General features: G+C 36.1%; 1 protein-coding gene across 1 annotated transcript; it reads left to right on the plus strand.

Annotated features, from left to right (window-relative positions):
- The first annotated feature begins 7,039 nt into the window (after positions 1-7,039).
- Positions 7,040-20,680, plus strand: orai2 (ORAI calcium release-activated calcium modulator 2). Its single transcript, XM_023296840.3, has 3 exons — positions 7,040-7,349; positions 15,140-15,375; positions 17,349-20,680. Exons 2-3 carry the CDS (start codon positions 15,145-15,147, stop codon positions 17,889-17,891), a joined length of 774 nt encoding a protein of 257 aa, XP_023152608.1. The 5' UTR covers positions 7,040-7,349; positions 15,140-15,144; the 3' UTR covers positions 17,892-20,680.
- The last annotated feature ends 974 nt before the right edge of the window (positions 20,681-21,654 follow it).

Raw genomic sequence — 21,654 nt, forward strand, 5'->3', positions numbered from 1 at the left:
TAGTAGTTTAATGTAGCAGAGCTGCAACTTGGAAATAGTTCGGAAGTGGCTGCCGGTAAGCATGTAGTCCTAAATGACTGCATTTCAGTCACTATTTCATACTTTGTCCAATGTCTGACAACAAATATAGAAATATATGTAACTGGTAATAGCTTTATTAAGAATTCTTCTGTGTTAAAATGCAATTTATGTGAGCACAGGGAGCAGGAGAGAAGCTAACAGATGTAAATAGTGACATGAAAACACTTAAACAACACAGTCTGTGTTATTTTTATTTCAAAACAGACTTAAAGTTTCCACTTTCTCTGCTTTACAATTAAAAATAGACCTCTGACCTGCAGGTAAACAATCAAAGCTAACAGTTGCATTAGCCACATTAGCTGCAAAACATGCTAAGACTAAGGATTTTCCTGCTGTTGTGGGGACATTCCGTTTTGGGGTGCCTTGAGGAATGGAAGAAGTATGGCAGAAGGCCATATGTTAACAATTATAGTTGATTACAACTAGAAAACAAAATAAAAGTTGTGTTTTTACCTTTAATGTTAAGAATTTGCCTTTTTAAAAGATATTTATGTGCTTCCATCTATGTTTTATGAACTAACAGATGGAAGCCGACAAATCAGATTTAATGTTCCCACTTTCTCGTCGTTACGGTTTAAACAAAGCTCCGACTTGCACGTAAATGATCAACGCTAACAGTAGCATTAGCCACATTAGCAGCACGACATGCTAACACTAAGGATTTTCCTGCTGTTGTGGTGACATTGCCATTATAAATAAAAATAATCCGTCGAACGTTGAGTTCTTCAGATGCTGGGAGTGCATGGAGACTCTTGTGTTCACTTTTGCAGCCAACAGCACAACGTTTCATGTGTTTTGCCTGTAGCTGAGATGTTTTAGAGGTAGCAGAATTAGCTCTAGAAAGTACATAAAGCCGCATTCAGAGAGGATGGAATGTAAAGTTGGGAGGTTGTCTAGTTTTGGGGTGCCTTGAGGAATGGAAGAAGTACAGCAGAAGGTCATATCTTAAGTTTTAGTTTACAACAGCTAGAAAACAAAATAAAAGATGTATTTTAACCTTTAACGTTAAGAATTTGCCTTTTTATAAGACATTCAGGTGGGTTCTATATGTTTTTATGAAATAACTGCTCAGAATGTCCTAAAAACTCGAGTGCAAACACAGAATAACTGGCACACAAATGGCCTTTTAACGAGCAGTTTGTTGGTATTTGAAGGCCGTTTGTGTTGCAGGTGAGTTTCGGGTGCTGTTTTCAGGATGAGAAAAAGATCACAGCCCTGACCCAAAGGCAAACAGAAGATCAACACAAACAGACCAAAACAAACACAGCTCTCACTTTATACCAATCAATACGCAGTTCAAGCTAACGGTTGGATGGTGAGACCGAAACGCTTACTGGGTCAGTTTACAGTCACTGGAGTGCTTCTGAAAGGATGTACTCAAAACATAAAAGTATGTTCAGTAATGACTGGATCTTTATCTTCTTTCACCTAGTACTTAGTGGTACGGGTTCACCTTGAATTAAATTAGGATCAGCAAGAAATCAGTACCATTCCTTTGATGAAACATCTGAGCTGTTGGCGTTGCGTTTCTGTCTGAGTATTTAGATATTTAGAGCTTTTCTATCAATGCAGAAGCCCATCTGGAGGGAAACAGGTAATGCTGGATGTCTGAGGATTTTTTGGAGGAAATTCTCACCTGAAACTCCTGGTTGAGCCTATTCATCTGAACCACTTTAACCGTTAACATTTGACCGAGAGAACGACACAAATAAGTGGGTTATGGACACAGAAACACTGTGAGAAAAACAAACACACTCTAACAAAGTACAGTAAAAACCCCTGATCGTCTTCATAGATTCAGTCTGAACAACCTGCAGAGCCACGTCGACACTTCTAGTGCGTTTAGATGAAATATCTCAAGAAAAGTCATCCTAATACTATGTATAACAAACATTTACGAAGAGAAAAGGCTCAAAAACCAAAGAAACATAATGGATCTACTATCAGTCAAAAGTTTGGGCTCACTCAGGCTATTTCATGTTCTCCATGAAAACTCTCACTTTTATCCATGTGCTAACATAACTGCACAAGGGTTTTCTAATCATCAGTTAGCCTTTCAACACCATTAGCTAACACAATGTAGCATTAGAACACAGGAGTGATGGTTGCTGGAAATGTTCCTCTGTACCCCTATGGAGATATTCCATTAAAAATCAGCTGTTTCCAGCTAGAATAGTCATTTACCACATTAACAATGTCTAGACTGGATTTATCATTCATTTAATGTTATCTTCATTGAAAAAAAGCTGCTTTTCTTTCAAAAATAAGGACATTTCTGTGACCCCAAATGTTTGAACGGTAGTGTGAGTTGGATTAAGATACAAAAAATTCATGAACTGCTGCATCCTGATTGTTCATTTAAGTGATTTTGAGAATTACTGAGACAGTCGGTTTAAATATTTGAGCTGCTGTGAATCACTCTTTGGGTTTTTCCATCTAAATCATCAGGGAATTTAAAAGACAAAACAAAACCTTAGTCATATTTAAGAACCACTTCAAATCTCCAGAAGGCTGATCTACTTGGATTAGACTGTTTTGGAATATTTTGGTTTTTGTCATACCTGCTCAACCAGTTTCATATTTAAAGGTATTCTGTGTATTTTGTTGTACATTATTGTAACAGACAGCTACTTGTGGTTCAGAGTATCTTGGTTAACTAGTTAACGTGTGTTTAAATATGGGACTTTTCTTTTTTTTCTTTTTCCAAATAAGCATAGACTATTTGATCTACTTGTAACGTGTTGCAGATACATTAGAATCAATGGCTTGATGACAAACAGCTGGAAATGTCAGATTTTTCTCTCCAATGGTTCCTGAGATACTGTTGTTCAAACACAGCCTCAGATTTCAATATGCAAAAAAAGCACTGGAAGTGTTTCAACTAGCTTTTTTGTTTTGTTTTGTTATGCTTTGTTACTAATATATAATTCTACGACAACATTGTGTGAATGCTTTAGTTTCCTCAAGCACCAGACTAATTTGGTTAACTTCAACTTTGCATAATATCTGTCAAACAGAAAGCTTCTATTTTCCTCCTCAGGGCTGTGATACACAACTGACAACAATACAAGAATAAAATAAGATAACAGGTGATATTAGGTATGATGTGTCTAATATCCTCATCATTAAACTTTATTTGGTGCAAGCATGTCCTCTTTGTCTCAGTCTTCTTCCAAAAGCAGACTAACCTGAATGACTGAACAGCGCTACCTAGTGTCTACAATAAGAATAACACTAAATTTAAACACTAAAAAGCATTTAGATGAACTAAACCAGGGCTGTCAAACATGCGGCCACCAGTATGTCAAGAGCAAAAATTACAGAGAAGACATTAACTGCAAATTGTAAATTTGTAAAACTATAAATTTAAAATAATTTCCAGACCATAACAAGTTGTTTGTATCATAAAGTAAAATACTAGATTGATCATTGTTCTTTTGTCATTTTGCGTCTCATGTTTATAATATTTTGTCTTGTTTTTGTTGTTTTATGTCTTTTTTTGTCTGACCTTTACTGTTTGTCTCATGTTTTTTCCATTTTGTTTCTCATTTGTGTTGTTTTGTATTTCCTTTTTGTCTCATTTGTGCAGTTTGTCCATTTTGTTGTCGTCTTGTTTGTCTCTTAGCATTCTTTGTCTCGTTTGTGTCATTTGTCCATTTGTTTTTGGCTTTATAACTTCTTTGTCTAATTTTTTTGTCTCTTTTTTGTTTTGTTTCATGCCGTTTGTCTCATTTTTTGTCAGTTTGTTTCTCATTTTTGTCGTTTTGTGTCTTATTTTTGCAATATTTTGTCTAGTTGTAGTTTTTTTGTCATTTTTGTCTGGCTTTTGTTGTTTGTCTCATCTTTTTGTCTTTTTGTTTCTTATTTTTGGCGTTTTGTGTTACCTTTTTGGCTCGCTTTGTGTTTTTCGTTTTATTTTTGTCATCTTGTGTTTTGCTTTATTCATTGTGTTGTGTATTGTTTTTTTCATTTTGTAACTTCTTTGTCTAATTTTTTGTCTCTGTTTTGTGTTGTGTCATTTGTCTCGTTTTTTGTCGTTTTGTTTCTCGTTTTTGTCATATTTTGTCTTGTTTATGTTGTTTTTTGTCTTTTTTGTTGTTGACTTTTGTCAATTTGGTCATAAAGTAAAACACTACATCATTCAGTTCCAGATACCTGAGACTAAATGTTTTGTTCCTTTGTAGAAACTCTGATCTGTAAGTTTTAATGTGTAAATGATAAACTGAGGAGTAATTTTGTTGAAATTTAACTTATTTTACTTAAGAAATTTCAAGTTGTTCATAACATTTTGTAAAAAAGATGGTTCATAAAATGTGAACATTTTCAAACATATTTTTTTGCAGTAAAACAAACAGAAACACTTGGAGTTGTGGAAATTTATAGGTCATTATGGTGTGATTTTACTGGTCCGGCCCACTTGAGATCAAATTGGGCTGAATGTGGTTCTGAACTAAGATGAGTTTAACACCCCTGAACAAACTCATGCACTGCAGCAGAAAAACATACTGATTGATTTTAGTCGAAATCTTCACATTGTGTCTTTTCTTTAGCACTTTATTCAACCAAACAAACAAATCTAAGTAAACCTCAGTCCTATATTTTGACACTGAAAATTGGAATCAGACCTAAATACCGTGAATGTTTTGTTTTGATACTGAATTATTATTACTTGGTAAAATGAGGAAACAAACAAACTCTTGAAAAAAATGACATATTTAGCAAAAATGTTGTGATCTTCCAATGAGACTCTTTTAAATTACAGATACAAATATCATGTCTTTCAATAAAAATAAAGATAAACAATAGGAGACAAGCAAATTACTACGTCCATGAAAGAAAGTAAATGAAAATGTTTCAGTATGTAAAACAAAACACGTTTGGGCTTATCTGATAAACAAACAGCAGCTACCAAAGAGTGGACTCATATTATATCAGATTTAGCCCAGTGTCCTTCAGTTTCTGTTTATCCTCTTTAGTTTTGTCTGTATTAATTACTGTCAATGTGAGAGTAAAACGCTTAATAATAAAAAGAAAATAGTCGACTGCACCTCCGGAAACTTCAACAGACAGCGATTTGGTGCAAAACACACATTTATTATTATCAAACTGCCGATTATGTCCACTTCATTACCAGGAAATAATAAATAATACACAGTCACATCCATTTCAGCCTGGTAATCACAGCTCTGAGGGATCTGAGTTATGCTTTGCTAAACTAGTGTTTTGTATGGATGTAATTTGAATAAATAATAATATGCAAAATACATCATAAGCATAAAGCATCTCGATGGCTGCTGAACATTATTGTCCTTGTTCTGATTAGACCTAAGCAATAAAACAACAGCGATGTGCAGAAGTCATTTATGATATTTTTAACCGTATGTGGCTGCAGGTTACAATAACACAAAGAAAAACTTACAAAACTATGTATCACTCGTCATATCTGCTCAATCAGTCATTAAAGTTCAACTAAACAAACTTTGTTTTACATGTCTAACCAGGTATTTCATTTTAAAAAGTAGTTTTTATACATTTATTTTTGTATTATTGTGAGATGCAGCTACATGTGGGTCATAAATATTAATCATTTACTTCTGTGTTATTTAAAAAAAAAAAAAGAGCTCAAAGATGGAACTTTTAATGACAGCTTCCATTTTCTTCTTCATACTTCAACTCACCCATAATGAGAGACTATTTGATCTACTTGTCCAATATTGAATCAATAACATTATGAGAAATAAAAGTGAAAATTTCAGGTTTTTGTCTTTAATAGTTCCTGAGATGTCGTTCAAACGTAACTTCAAATTCTAATATGCAAAAACAAAACTGATACTCTTTTTCTCTGTTTTTAATCATATCTTAGTATATATCTTGGAAAATGCTCTTGATATCAAGGTAACATTTCAAAAATGCTATATTTAATATCCATAGTTTAACATAAAAAAGTTTCAAGCAAATCAGAGATGGTTAAGCAGAAGGCCAATAATGATTTGAGATATAAAAACCCATTTCTTTATTTCACTTCTTGAGTTAACGCTCCATAATATGCAATAACTACATATCTGTACGATAATAAAACTACATTACTGCTTATTACACTGTCCATTTTAAATTCTCTAAACAATGCACATTTTACATTTTATGATTATACTTTTTCTACTTATGTTTATATTTTTAGGACATACTTTTCTACTGTAACAATTTCCAGTCAGGGATAAAATGCAAAAAGTATTTCTGATTCTGATACTGACATAGTTTTCAACCAGCCTTTGTTCTACAACAATACAACAGAATTCCTGAAATTCAATTTTCTTGTTTTTTCCTGTGCCACTCCCGTAAGATTTTTATGATTTCTTTGAACAATGCACATTATATATTTTATGATTAGGCCTTTTCTACTTATGTTTATATTTGTAGGACCCTTTCTTTTTTTTTACTGTAACAATTTCCAGTCAGAAATTTAAAAAGAAACATTTCCCAAGGTTCAAGGTTCAAAGTTTATGGTCATATGCACGGTAAACAAACATGTTTCCCAGTGCTATGGAATTCTTTCTTCGCTAACCACAACAAATGTCAAACAATATAAATGTAAGTACAAAACAGATTTTTAAAAAAGAGATTAAATAAATAAATAAACAAACAAATAAATAAATAAATAAACCAACCAACCAACAAATAAATAAATAAATAAAGGCAATGGACTGGACAAAATAACAAGTAGTGCAACATCAGCTGTATGTGCAATGTCAGCAAATAAGTGCTGATTCTGATATTGACATATTTTTGAGCCTTTTTTTAGCCTTTTATCTATAACAGTTTAATAGAAGTCCTGAAATTCAGATTTTTGTTTTTTCTGTGCCCCTGTAAGATTTTTCGTGTTAATTTTTTGAGCTCTTATTTAGCGTGCTTTTATTTTGAAGGCCGCCCTCCCAGCTTGCAGCTTCCTATTGCGGAAGTAGTTTTTCCTCTCGCTCCGCTCGCAGCTCAGCTCCACCCGAACCGATAAAAACGGCGGCAGTTGAAGCGACTGAGTCACTCGGTAACGGAGGGGGAGAAGCCGTGCTGCAGGGTCTGGAGGAATGGAGGAGAGGAGCGACGTTTCCGGCTCTTCCTCTGGAGCTCAACCGGGACGTTAGTGGAACCTGGAGCCGAGGAGCCACAGCTGCTCCACCGAAAACAGTCGCAGCGGTTCATTTTAATCCGTTTATCTTCCTGAAACGTGGACTGTCAGGAGTCTGTCATTAAAAAAAGGACACTTCTGCAGACAGGTAAGATTTAAAAACGTTAAATTGACCGCTAACGGAAGGATAATCGGTGGTAAATGGTGTTAGCTAAGTTAGCTAGCTGGTGGAGTCCTGCTCTTTAACTCTCCGACCGGGACGAGTTGGATTTCAGTGTAATTTAATAGTTTTTTAGAAACGCTGGCTTTCGTATTTCTGTGCCTAACGTTGACAGAAATAGTCCGCCGGCTCTCTGCTAGCTAAAGTCGGTAAATGGATCCTGCTAACTTGCCAGTTTTCTAAATATACACGGAAGGTGCTGAACTGTGGGCGCTGTAAAACCAATCAGGACTCAACCTGCTGCGTTTATACTTTCCTTTTAGCACCGCTTTAACTGTGCTTTTTCACTTTACACACTGTCAAGTCCCATATTTAGGGTTCTCAGTCATGCAGGTCATAAAAATCCCAATAACTTCATAACTCAGCTGCTTATCTTCACTTTCTTAATTGAATAATAATCTTGGATGAAACCAAAACCGGAAGTCCAGTTGCTTTTATAGATAGGATTATTTACATCAGGGGTCACTAACAGCCCATCAGAAGCGATACAATCCACCTGTAATGCTTTTCGTGATGCTTCATATGAATTTTAGAAAAGCGAGACAAAAAGAAGACACAAAACAACTAATAAAGTGAAACAGGAAGACAAAAATAAGACAAAAAACACAAGCGAGACAAAAAGGAAACACAAAAGGACAAAAAACATGAGCCAAACAACAAAAGTCAGACAAAAAACAACAAAAACAAGACAGAATATTACAAAAACGAGACACAAAATGACAAGGATGAGACACAAAACGACAAAAGAACAATGAGCAATATAGTATTTTTCTTTATGATCAAAACGACAAAAAGCAACAAGAACAGGACAAAATATTACAAAAATGAGACACAAAACAACAAATGCAAGAAACAAAGTGACAAAGAATGAGACGAACAACACAAAACAAGAAAAGAGGAAAAAAATAGACAATAAAGTTACAAAGCGCCAAAAAAATGGACAAAAATGAGACAAAATGACAAAAAAACAACAAAAATGATACACAAAACAAAAAAAAGCAAAACACATGATGGCAAAAATAAGACAAGAAACACAAGCGAGACAAGAAGGAAACACAAAATGACAAAAACATGAGACAAACAACAAAAATGTGAGACAAATGACAAAAGTCCAGTTGCTTTTGTAGGTAGGATTATTTACATCAGGGGTCAGTAACAGCACATCAGAAGCGATACAATCCACCTGTGATGCTTGTAGTGATGCTTCATATGAATTGTAGAAAACATGTAGTTTATGTGTAGTTAATAAGTGTAAGATTATTAGTTTAACTGACATTTATTTCCACAATCCTGACCTCCTGAACTGACACTAAATTGTCCCCCTGCCTTGTAAATGTATACAATTTATACATTAAAAAAAACACGTAAAAGTTGTGGCAGTGCATGAATAATAGGGTTCTACCAAACCAAACTCTGTCCTACTGAAGCTACTGACTCACATTATGTTATTGCACAATGTTCAGTGTCTTTAAATATTAAATATTTTCCTAGTAAATATTTATTCACCTCTAGTTTTTACACTTTGCAAAGTTGTCTCCCTGATTTCCATAATGTCTGAAGCTCTCCTGCAATCATGCAACGGTTAATAACTTTTATCTGTGTGGCTTAGTGCAAACTGGGTTACACAGATTCCACATTTAAACACTGGAATTATTCCTTTAAAGCGTCTTTGGATTAATTGTTATTAAGAAAAGTCTGCCATTACACACAAAATGACCCTTGTTTATATGTAATTGTGAAAATTTAACGCCTTCATCTTTAATAGTTCCTGAGATGTTGACATTCAAGCCTCGAATTTAAATATGCTGAAACAAAAAGTGCTGAAGCTATTTTTTAAATTATTATTATTATTATTATTATTATTATTAATATTATTATATATTTATTTTTAACTTAATTGCTCTTCTGTATTTCTTCTCTAGTTTCACTTGTATCTGGCTGCTGTAACATCTAAACATCTTATCTTTATGTGTGAAAAAAATGTGCTTAAAGTAGGTCGATGTCCACTTTTATAAAGTATTTATCTTGGAAAGTACTTGTTATATCAAGGTGAAATTTCAAAGATGCAAATTTCAATATCTGTAGTTTATTGTGAAAAAGTTTCAAGCAAATCAGGGATGGTTAAACAGAAGTGTAGTGATGATTTGAGATATAATAACCCCTTTCTTTATTTCACTTTTTAAGTTACCACTTAATAGTGTACAATAATTATTATTATTATTATTATTATTATTATTACATTATTACATTTTATGCTTATACCTTTTCTACTTATGTTTATATTTTGAAGACATATTTTTCTACTCATGCTTATCTAGATGTATAATTTGCACAGTTTATATTTCTAAGACTATGAATGGGAGCAACTGTGAGCAATTTCCAGTCAAGCAAATCAGAGATGGCGATTCTAGATTGTGCAGAATTGATCTACTGATGCTCCATTTGCATAATCTTTCCGTTGAAACAGAGATCCTGTATGGAACCAAAGCCAAAAGTCCAGTTCTTTTCACAGAAGCTCTTCGGATTATTTACATCATTTCTGAAGCTCTCCTGCAATCATGCAACAGTTAACAACTGTTTCCTGTGTGTCTCAGGAAAACCAGCGGTTTGTTTTTGCCCGAGCCAAAAGATGAGCAGGGAGTGAGTGAAATGTCAGACCTTTCCATACATAGACACTGTGCTGTAGCAGGAAATGCACCATGTGATCAAAAGATATATGGGTTAGAATTATTACCAGATAGGTTTTCAGTGCATCAAAGTAAATATTGACATGCAAGAAAATAGAAGATAAACAAGGATATAATATTTTAAAAAGCAAGTGCAGCAAATTAAAACTATTGCAAAAGTTTATACCACAATATTTCGGCAATCCAGCTGTACAGATTGTGCAGAAATGTGCACATTTTTGCCTGAGACTATGCAAAAACTCACAATCTGTTGTGTAACTAAAGTCCAATGTGTAAAACAATACTAATAGCAGTCCTGTTTAAAAGCTGTGTGTTAATGTAAAGTCTTCAGTCGATGTCTAACGCAGAGGAAAGGAGGAAATGTCACAGCTGCTGCTGCCAAATGTTAGATATGTCTGACGGAGAAATGTGGCCTTATCAGTGAAGATATTTAATTCTAAAATATACATATAACAAATAATGTAAAAAGGTCCAATTCTAGGAGGAAACTGTGAATTCTTTTCTCTAATACTGACTAAACACCAATCTGTACCCGATAATACACAGTGGAAAATATGTGAAATATGTAATCATGTTGTTATTTCCTGTCCGGAAATTTACTGTAAGAGTTTGACACCCCTCTAAATTATAAACAAATCCCAGTTATATCCCACTTATGAAGCAGCAGTAGACACAAGCTGTAGGTCCTGGGTGGCCTCTGGTTTCTTTCCCTTAATATTTAAAAATCTGCTCATTTCCAGTCCTCACATCTAATGAAGTGAAGAGGAAATGAACGTAGAGCGTCAAAGGGAAGGGATAATATGTTACCAGGCGCATACAGCTAATGGATGTCTTACAGCAGCGGTGTCAAACATGCAGAAGACTTTGTAAAGAGGAAAAATTACAGACAAGACATTCCCCTTAAATTGTACATTTGTAAAACTGTAATTTGTGAACTATAAATGTACAACTGTGAGCAAGTTCCAGTCAGGGTTTCAAACAAATCAGTGATGGAAATTCTGGATTTTGCAGAATCGATCTGCTGATGCTCAATTTGCATGATCTTTCCTTTGACTTTATTAAACACCAGCTGCATCCCACAGCAGCAGAGCACAAAATGACACCTGTGTAATGTAATTAGGTCAAAAATAAACCTGCATCTGTCACCCTAAAGTCATACCGAAGATTTACACCCTTGTTCCTGTTCAGCGCTAACGCCACTAATACCTTCATTGTAATTGTGATCTGCAAATCACGAGTCGCTGCACTCCAAATAGTCAGAAAACATGGTAAATGGATAATGAAGTGACTAAAACACATATTGAAACACAATTTATTTAAAAAACTGACAGCAGGAAACAGTGTTTGGACATATCCACTGCTGTGTCAGGATGTTTCTCCCATGCAGCAGCAAAGTGAGCTCCTCATAAAACACCATGTGGTTCCACAAATCAAACTCTGTGAGACCTTTAGCGTCTCCTCAGGTCTCCCGTAGAGAAGAACCTCCACACTCGGCTAACTTTAATGAATCTAAGAACAGACAGCGGAGAACCACCAGGTGCTTCATGTTGTTGAATATTCTGGTTGAGAACATCACCATGAGCACGACTGTATTCTGTAGCAGGAGCAGCAACAAAAATCCCAATGATTGATTAGACTGTTAACTGTTGTTGTCGCAGTGAACTTCTGATGTCCACATTTTCAACATTTTTGGGAAATCTTGGAACATTTTTTGGTGGGAAAAAAAGAAATGTTTAAAAATATTTCTTAAGAACATTCACAAAAAAATCTACCAAAATCCAGCAAAATTCGCTGGATTTTGGTTGATTTTTTTGTGAATGTTCTTAACGAAAATATTAGAAGTTTTACTGATATATATGGAATCACTTTAGATATTTTTACTCATTTTTTGAAAATATTTACAAGAATTTTCTTGCCAAATTTTTTTTTTTTTTTTTTTTAAAGAATTTTTTTTAAATAAAACTTTTAAAGGAAACTTTTAAGGAATGATTGTAATTTTCGTCCTAAAGGTTTTGCAAATTTTCAGAAATTTGGTGACTTTTTTTGCAGAATTTTTGGATTTTTTTCAGACAAGATAATATTTTTTGGTTCCCGTAAATGAGGACAACAGGAGGGTTAAATTAATAAACATGTACTTTGACCATTGATTAATTAGTTTGAGGAATTTCATCTGATTCCAGCTTTCTTTTGTGGATAAAACAAGAGACACTTGAGGATCTTGGGCTTTAGGAAACAATAATCCACAATTTCATACATTTTTAAGACCAAACAACAAAATGATTAATTGAGAAAATAAAGGACAGATTCATTAACAGAGGAAATAGTTGTTACCTGCAGTCCTAGTTGCAGCACACCAGTCTCTTTCTTCCACATCAAACTGGGAAATCCGTCTCTATGGATTAGGCTTTTATATAAAAATAGCTAAATGGAGCTAAATTGATCACTGACATGTTTTATTAAAGTCAAATGCACCAGAAAGACCAATTTATTAAATATATATGGTATAATGTATATTAAAACTGGCAGATAATGCAGTGCTGAAGTCTAACAGGTGCATAACGCATCAAAATATCACCTGTTTTCTTTACGTTGCTTAATTACTCCGCCAAGGAACATGGTGGAGTTATGTGATGATCAGCATTGGTTTGTCTATCTGTCCATCTGTCTGTCAGCAACGTTACTAAAAAATGGACAAATGGATTTGGGTGAAACTTTCAGGGAAGGTCAGAAATGACACAAGGACCAAGTGATTAGATTTTGGCAGTGATGTGGTTTATAGTCTGGATCCACGGATTTGTTAAAGATTTCTGTATTATTGCTAGATAGCGGCACGGCGTCACTGTAACCATGACAACAAGTGAACACTACATCAGCTGCCTGCTGATGATCACATAATTGCAATCCTGCTATAAATCCACTGCTGCCGACTTATCAGGACTTATCTGTTGGAAATGATACAAGGAACAACTGATTAAATTGTGGGGGTGTTTCTGAGTCCCATCAATTCCTGCTGCCCGCTACAGATTTAGGTCACGTGATTAGGTATCCGTACATAACGTACACATGAATAATGCACGCCTGTGCTCAGTGCAACGTCATTGTGTTTGTGGGTTCATCTATATTAAATGGCCACATTCTATGCTGCCGTGATTTCTGATCATCAATAACTAATAAACAAATGTTGCATTTCTACAAAAATGCTGCATTTCTGACAGTGCCATATGAGGGAATGAACAGCCTTGGAGGAGCACTGCTCTCTCTGAGTGCTTTTCTAGTTTTATAAGTTCTTAGATGCATTTCTGACGTCTGTCTGTTGCTTTGTTTTATTCCGTTTTCTCCATTTCTTGCTGTTCCCGTCTCACAAGTCTCTCCTCGGCTGAATTCTTTGTCAACAGCGTCTGGGACAAAAACAGTCCTTTGGCAGACAAACTTTATGTCCCCTGACAAAAAGTTCAGTCTGGGCTGTGGGAATATTCGGACGGAGTTTAGCGAGAATAGAACCGTGGAGCTTCAGTGAGTGATGGGCAGGAGGAAAAACAACACGGATCACATTCTCATAAAAAGATTCCTTTGTAGCGTTTGAATAATGTTTATAGGTTTATTATCTTAATATCTCAGATAATAAACTGAGGGATCGTATTCCATCATTGTGTTTGCCTGTTGAGTCATGTATAAAGGCCCATATAGGGGCAGGAGCTGGCAAACAATATATATTTGACATAAAAATACACATTAAATCACATAAATGTCACAGAATTATTCAAACACAACTGACTTAAGATCCATAGCACCTGGGGGCATCAGATTTTAAACTTCCTTCACTGTGATCATTGCGACCACACAGGAAGCTGTTCTTCGCTTACAAAACATAATTATTTATTCGAGGAATTTTATAATTTAATCAAAAATATTTTATATCAGTCTTCAGTAGCCTCTGCACCAACTTAAACTTGTCTCATTCAGTGTTTCATGGTGTATAAAGCTTTTTAAAATAACTTCAGCACCAAGGAATTGTCATTAATTGACTAATTAAATGCATTTACACTGATGCTGTAGCTTCATGTTAATTAGATGGCATACAGTTCAGATCAAATGTGCGTAGATTAATCGATTAGTTGTCAACTATTAAATTAATCTGCAACTAATCTGATATTAGATGGATCAGTTGGAGTCATTTTTTTAGGGGAAAAAAACTCTATAATCTCTGATTCTTGCTTCTCAAATGTGAATATTTTGTGTGGGTTTTTTTTTTCCTGTTTTATGGTGTTAAACTAAATAGCTTTTGGGTTGTGGACATGATCTTGGGGTTTGGGAAACTCTGATCTGCACTTTTCACCATTTTGTGACATTTTATAGGCCAATGAACTTATTGATTAAAGGAGAAAACAATCAACAGTGAAGATTATTGTTCAGATTTGTCTCATTTTAAGTGTTGCTCGGCCTAACCTTGTAAAGATACACAAGTTTTAAAACTGATTCATCTTCATTTTTATATAATAAGGCAAATGAAGTTATCTGATAGTGGAAAAAATGAGTTAATTACAGGGTCCTCGGTTTATGATGTCCTGGTCCTACGGCGTTTCGTCGTTACATTGGAACTGGTTGAACAGAACTAGCTGGCGAGCAGAGCAGACAAATGCATCGCTGCGCGGCACTTTAAGATGGCTTCGTTTATATTCTGCGGTTGTACACCACTGATTTCTCCGGTTGGATTGTGCTACATTCGTTAACTTTTTGCCCTTCATTACGGTTCCCTAAGTTAGAGTCTTCTGATGGCCATGCTTCGAAGAAAAGGAAAACCATCTCCATGGAACTGAAATTAGATATAATGTTCTGTTATTTTCTTGTAAAATGACTCATACATGCATGGAAGTCATTGGTATTCATGACTTTTCCAAAGAACTGATTGATATCGTGATGCACCTAATGCAGTGCAACTCTGTCGTAAGTCGAGGACCTCCTGTCTTGTATGGGTATCTTGTGTATTTGTAGTGAGGTGGAGCCTACATCTGTTCTCTTCTTACCCTCCAGGAGCCATGAGCAGCGAGCTGAACGTCCCGATGGGTTCCCCAGCCCCGGGGGTCTCAGAGCGGGCTCCAGACGGCGGCGGGATGGACTACAGGGACTGGGTGCGACGCAGCTACCTGGAGCTGGTGAGCTCCAACCACCACTCGGTTCAGGCCCTGTCCTGGAGGAAGCTCTATCTGAGCCGGGCCAAGCTGAAGGCCTCCAGCAGGACGTCTGCGCTGCTGTCTGGCTTCGCTATGGTTGGTTAGCTGTTCATGTTTTTAACCATAACAAAGCTTTGTTTTTTTCCAGGAAGCTGATGATGCTTGTGAGTACTACAGATCAGTGTGACCCAGATAATTCAGGCAGGAAATGGTTTCAAACTTCCTGTTCTCAAGAGGGCATTTGTGGCTGCTGCACATCAATCTTCATGGTCCCAGTTTGTCCTCTGGGTTACATTTTCTGACAACATAAATCAACATTATCAGGGACTGGGGACAACTTCATAACCAAAAAAACACATGCTTCACTAAAACATGTTGGACTCTTAAAACTGTTGTATTCTTTCTATCATTTATCCAGCAGGAGTGTTTTTAGCTCGGCTCTGCGTCGTGATCATTTGTTTATTGTTTTTTGTTTGCTCCTGCATGAGCCTCAGCCACTGTTGCTATGGAGAATAAGCCAGTCAGAGATGTGGATCAAATTCAGGGGACTTTGCAGCTGGGAACAAAACACATCCATCATTGCCCAGTTCATCTATCACAGCACCAAAATCTGAAATTAAACTTAGTCAATGCTCAGAACCCCCGAGCAGTTTTTGCTGCATTATTACTCATCATGGGTTCATTTTTCACTGTAATGTAAAGTCCTCTAAGGAAACAGAACAGCCACGAAGCAGGAGGAACGAAGCAAACATGTCTTATGTACATTGGTGCAAAGTTTAAATACCATAAATCATATAAAAAGATGAAAGAGTGTTGAATTTTTTTGAGTATTGATTTTATTTTTTCCTAAAATCATCTTGCAACACATGTTCAGATCAATTCAAATCTAGAAAGTAATCTATTATATAGACATTTTACTGCTTACACAGCCTGCAGTTCAGCTCAAATTCACCTGAGAAATTCTTGAATTTTTCTAACATGATTATTAGTCGTAGTTGAGTCACTATTAATTTTATGACTGCTTTGAGGAGGTCAGCATTTTTTGTTTTTTACAAAATGTAGTTCCTGCAAACTGTCTATTTTTGACACATTTTTTAACCACAGTAGAATAAAACAATTATGATGGAATATCATAGTTTGTGGATTGAACTATACGTTACACATGATTAGTTCAAGGACAGTTGGAAACTTATCTTTCCAGCAGTGTATTTCACAAGCTGCATGGTTACCAACTTAACTTAAAGTCACCGCTTGACTCCGAACCACTTCCTGCTCAGCTGTGTGCCCACAACCCTCTACCTTTTGTTGTTAATCATTGAACACTTGCAGTTGCATCTTTTGTACTGATCATTAATCAGGAGAGCTTCATGCCTGCAGGGAACTTTCAGAACTTTGACTCTCCTAAATAACTTCTCTGAACCCAGTTAAGATGACCTCAGGACGTGATGAGACCATCTGGGTTTGTTTACATGCATGTTATCTTTGTTTGAGCCTCGTCTTGTTGACTTAACCCTCATGTTGTCTTCATGTACAGGCACCAAAAAATATTGTTTCCTTGTCTGAAAAATCCAGAAAATCAGCAAATCTGAAAATTTGCGAAACCTTCAGGAAGAAAATTCCAATAATTCCTTAAAAGTTTCCCTTAAAAGTTTTATTTAAAAAAAAAAAAAAAAAAAAATCCCCAAATTTGGCAAGAAAATTCTCGTAAATCTTTTCAAAAAATGAGTAAAAATCTTCCAAAAAAAGCCTACAAATATCTAAAGTGATTCCATATATATATATATATCAGTAAAACTTCTAATATTTTCTTTGAGCATTCACATAAAATTCAACCAAAATCCAGTGAAATTTGCTGGATTTTGGTTGATTTTTATGTGAATGTTCATAAGAAACATATTTAACACTTCTTTTTTTCCCACCAAAAACGTTCAAAGATTTCCCAAAAATGTTGAAAATGTGGACATCAGAAGTTTCACTGTGAAAATATTTTTTTTCCACATTTTCAAACTGGGTCAATTTTGACCCGCAGGACGACAGGAGGATTAACGACCTTGATCTCCCCGTCCCAGGTGGCCATGGTGGAGGTGCAGCTGGAGGTGCAGTACAGTTACCCCCGGGCTCTCCTCATCGCCTTCAGCGTCTGCACCACCGTGCTGGTGGCCGTCCACCTCTTCGCCCTGCTGATCAGCACCTGCATCCTGCCCAACGTGGAGGCCGTCAGCAACATCCACAACCTCAACTCGGTCAGCGAGTCGCCCCACGAGCGCATGCACTACTACATCGAGCTGGCCTGGGGCTTCTCCACGGCGCTGGGCATCCTGCTGTTCCTGGCCGAGGTGGTGCTGCTCTGCTGGATCAAGTTCCTGCCGGTGGACTCCAGCGGCCTCAAGAAGCCTCAGCCGACGGCCACGGCGCAGGACAGCGGCTGGCAGGCGGCGCTGGCCTCCACCATCATCATGGTCCCGGTGGGGGTGATCTTTGTGGTGTTCACCATCCACTTCTATCGCTCTCTGGTGCGCCACAAGACGGAGCGCCACCACCAGGAGATCGAGGAACTTCACAAGATCAAGGTGCAGCTGGACGGCCATGAGAGAGGCCTCCAGACGGTGTGAAACCCCGACGGCAGCTTTAAAGACTTCTCTCCCTGTCACATATTTATCTCCCGCTCTGACGTCTGTTCTGGTCGTTTTAATGCCTTGAACTCGTAAGCAGTGAACTTAACGCTGTGCAGCGCAGACGCTTCATACGTGTCAGACTGCCGGTTTACTCTGAAGGTGAAGTTACGGTGTGGGATTCGTGTGGTGACGTTGTGTTTGAGGTCTGTAGTCTGTGTTGGTCAACGGAAAAAGGTTTACACAAAAAGGGCTATTATGTTCCATGTGCCATTTCTGCTCTGTTTACGTTTTACGGTTGGGTTCAGTGCCAACAGGGTTCTAGATCTGTTGCCAAAACTCCCGTATTCACCTTAAAACTCTCTTTTTGAGTCTCTTATAGCTGCTCAGTTCTTACCAGCAAACGCCAATATAGAAGATGTTTGAGTGTCGTTTTCAGGTTCTACTTGGAGCTCATTAATATTAATGCCTTAAGTGGTAGTTTAGGTCCAATGCTGATGCCAATTTTAGGATTATTTCCTATTAACTAAAGAAACTCTTGGTTGACTTCCTGCTGTTCAACCAGTCGACTTGTAGAGGAAAAAAAAATGTCTAGATGAACTGAAACGTCCACAGTGCTGTGAGAGTCTTATTATCCTGAATTCATTCTACATGACTGTAAAAGACGTTGTATTTGTAGCATATTGCAGGTTGCTCCTGCTCATATTTATATAAAACTACATCCCCTGATGATCCCAGTACAAGAGCTGGTGAGGAATATTAAGCAGAGCAGTTAGCCGATGTTAAACTGCTGTTTTAAAAAGTTGTCATCCAACTTTTTGCTCATCTGTTGTGCCACCACACTGCCCACTTTTTGCTGTGATGTCAGTTAGTTTAGGGGTGAAACTGAATAAGCATCAGTGAATGTTAAATACGTTAGCAGACGTTTGCAGCTGGTTTAGTTCTTCTTCCACCAGAAGTAATGGATTTATCCTGGAAGGCTGTTTGAAGTGACGCTGCTGATGAGACTTTGGTCAGATGAGAGTATAACAACCAACCAATCGACATGGAAACAACAACTTTCTGCCTCGTATCTGCACAGATCAGCCACAACATTAGAACCACTAGTAAAGTTCAGTCAACTAGATTCTGGAATAGACTGAGATGCAGAGATGGAAGATGATTTAACCTACAGTTTCTGATTTAGTAAAACTGTTATTTGTGAAAATGCAAAAAAACACAAATATTTGAGATTTCACTGTCTTTTTTTTCACATCTGGACCACTTTAGACCCGGTCCTGATCAAAAACCAGAGCTTAAGTTGGTCAAATCTGGAATAGATTGTTACGCTAAAGCCAAAGGCTCTTTAAAATGTCTTTTGTGATGTAGAAAACCAATATTTTTTGTGTTGAAATGTAAAAGAAATTGTTTTTCGTGTGTTTCTTTGCATCTGGACCACTTAAGACCAGGTCCAGATTAAAACCCTTCTGTTTCAATGGGTTAAATCTGGAGTAGATCACATTTTTGTACCAGACCAGTTTATCTGGTACAACCCTGATCCATAGAGGCCCCATCCAGGAACCCAGTGGACCCAACGGATCCCAGTTCCAGACGTAACAGGACACCATAAAGGTGTATTTCATAAACTACCACCACCGTCTGCTCAGCTGTGGCTCTGCTACATGTGCTGCAGACAGTAAACAGTAGATCAGAATAAACTATTAAACACCGTTTCTAAATTGCCCCAATCATCCGTTTGTGCTTCATGTCCTGTAAAAAATCAGTTGATTTCAATGGATCGGGCTCCAACAGTTGGATTATTCTGCTTTTTGTTAGCTGGTTTTCTGTCATCAGCCAAAGATTGTTCGTTAAAACGGAACCAATTTAACAACATTTGATCCGGAGTGTTCTGTGTGTGACGTCAGAAACTTGTGCCATAAAAATAGCCAGTTTATTAGTTGAAAACCAGTATTTAGAGGAAGTTTCTGAGGAAATATCAGATGTCTAAAAGAAAGTTTTACACCTAAATCTGCCATTTTTCGTAGCTACACTTTGTTTCTAGCCTTCTCAGCCGGCAGATACTCGTGTTTACTGATTTAGTCACTCGCAAATGTCTATAAGAGATTCAAAAAGATGATTAATTGAGATTAAATGTTACTGAACCCCATCTCTCCTGCATTATGAGGAGTTCAGGCCTCTCTGTTTACACTCAACGTCTTATTTTGCCTCCATCTGCTCTACAGCTGGTGGATGTTTCACTGTGTTGCGACTATTTGAGGACGTTTGTTGTGTTTGGAGCGGCGTGGTGAGCGATAAGTCTTAAAAAACTAGCGTGGAAGTTGGTTTCACTGTATTTTTACATCCAAAATCTCACTACGAAGCCTCAAAGATTCCCGTCATGGACTTCCTTTAAAAGCTTTGAGTGGTTGGAGACGTGTTTGATGTTCTCTGCTGCTGGATTCTGAATGTGTTTCTGTCCCATTAGAGTTCTGCCTTACAGGATTACTGCCTTTTATCACCTTCTGTTTCCCGCTAAAGGTCACAACACGAGCACATGTTTCTTCAGTAACTTAAAGGAGGACAGAAAACGACCTGTGATCACATTCCAAATAAGACGACCGACCAAAGTGCTGCTCGGTTATTTGGGTTCAGGACTAAAGTGCACTTGTAGTTTTAGTTGGAATCAGGAGGATGTTGTTGCTTTACGTTCAGTGTTTGTGGATTTGTGCTTCTTGAATTAATACCGCTGAGGATAAAAGTCACACTCTGCCACAGACTTCCAAAATAAAAGTTCTCTTTGTCTTTTTGCACGTCGAGTGTCGTGATGGTTTTGTGTCGACTGTTTTTTATCTCTGTTTGCCAATAAATTACAGAAAATATCTGTACAATAAACATTACAAAATAGTTTACCATTTTTTAGATCCTCAGCATACTAATACTTTTGTTTTTCAAATAACACCAAATATCTGTAAATAACAGTATTTTTGCTAATGTAAAGACAGTCAAAACGGTCATTTTTATGGTAAAACGTAAAGTAACAAATGACTATTTATGAAAAGAAGATTTAATTTAGTTTTAAGCTTTTTTTTCCAACATGTAAATTAATTCTTCATTTCTGTGATTTTACTGGTTATTTATTCATTAACAGAACAGGAAATATATGTCAAATAATTCTGAAAAAAGTATTTGCCATTTTTTAAATCCTTATTTACATAATTTTTTTTTAAATTATGGTAAATATATCTAAAAAGGTTTATTAAAAAGTTTTATTTTTATGGTAAAATGTTGTGAAAATTACTATTATGAAAAGGCAGATTTTTTAAGTGGATTTAATTTACAGTTTTTTCTTTTGATGTGGATCTTTTTGTACAGTTTGCCTTTTTTAAATATGTAAATTAATTCTTTATTTCTGTGATTTTACTAGTTTTTTTTATTTTAGACATTAACAAAACAGCAAAACTTTTAAAAACATTAAAAAATTATTTACATTTTTAAATCCTTAAGTTTTGTAAAATATATATTTTTTTCACTGTAAAAGATCAAAATACTATTTAGGAGTATACAGTTTTTTTTTATGTAGATTTCATTTAATTTTGCTAATTTTTAAATTTGTATTTATTTAAAATTTTTTATTAAAATAAACCAAAAATATTATTCTTTATAATTTCAAATTAATTATTTTCTGAGATCTTACTAATTATTCTTATATGTTAACAAAACATGGAAAAAGCATAACATTATTATTAGAAATTATTTTATTTTCCATTTGACTATTTGTTGATGT

The sequence above is a fragment of the Amphiprion ocellaris genome, chromosome 14 (genome assembly GCF_022539595.1).
Source record: "Amphiprion ocellaris isolate individual 3 ecotype Okinawa chromosome 14, ASM2253959v1, whole genome shotgun sequence".
NCBI classification, from domain to species: domain Eukaryota; kingdom Metazoa; phylum Chordata; class Actinopteri; family Pomacentridae; genus Amphiprion; species Amphiprion ocellaris.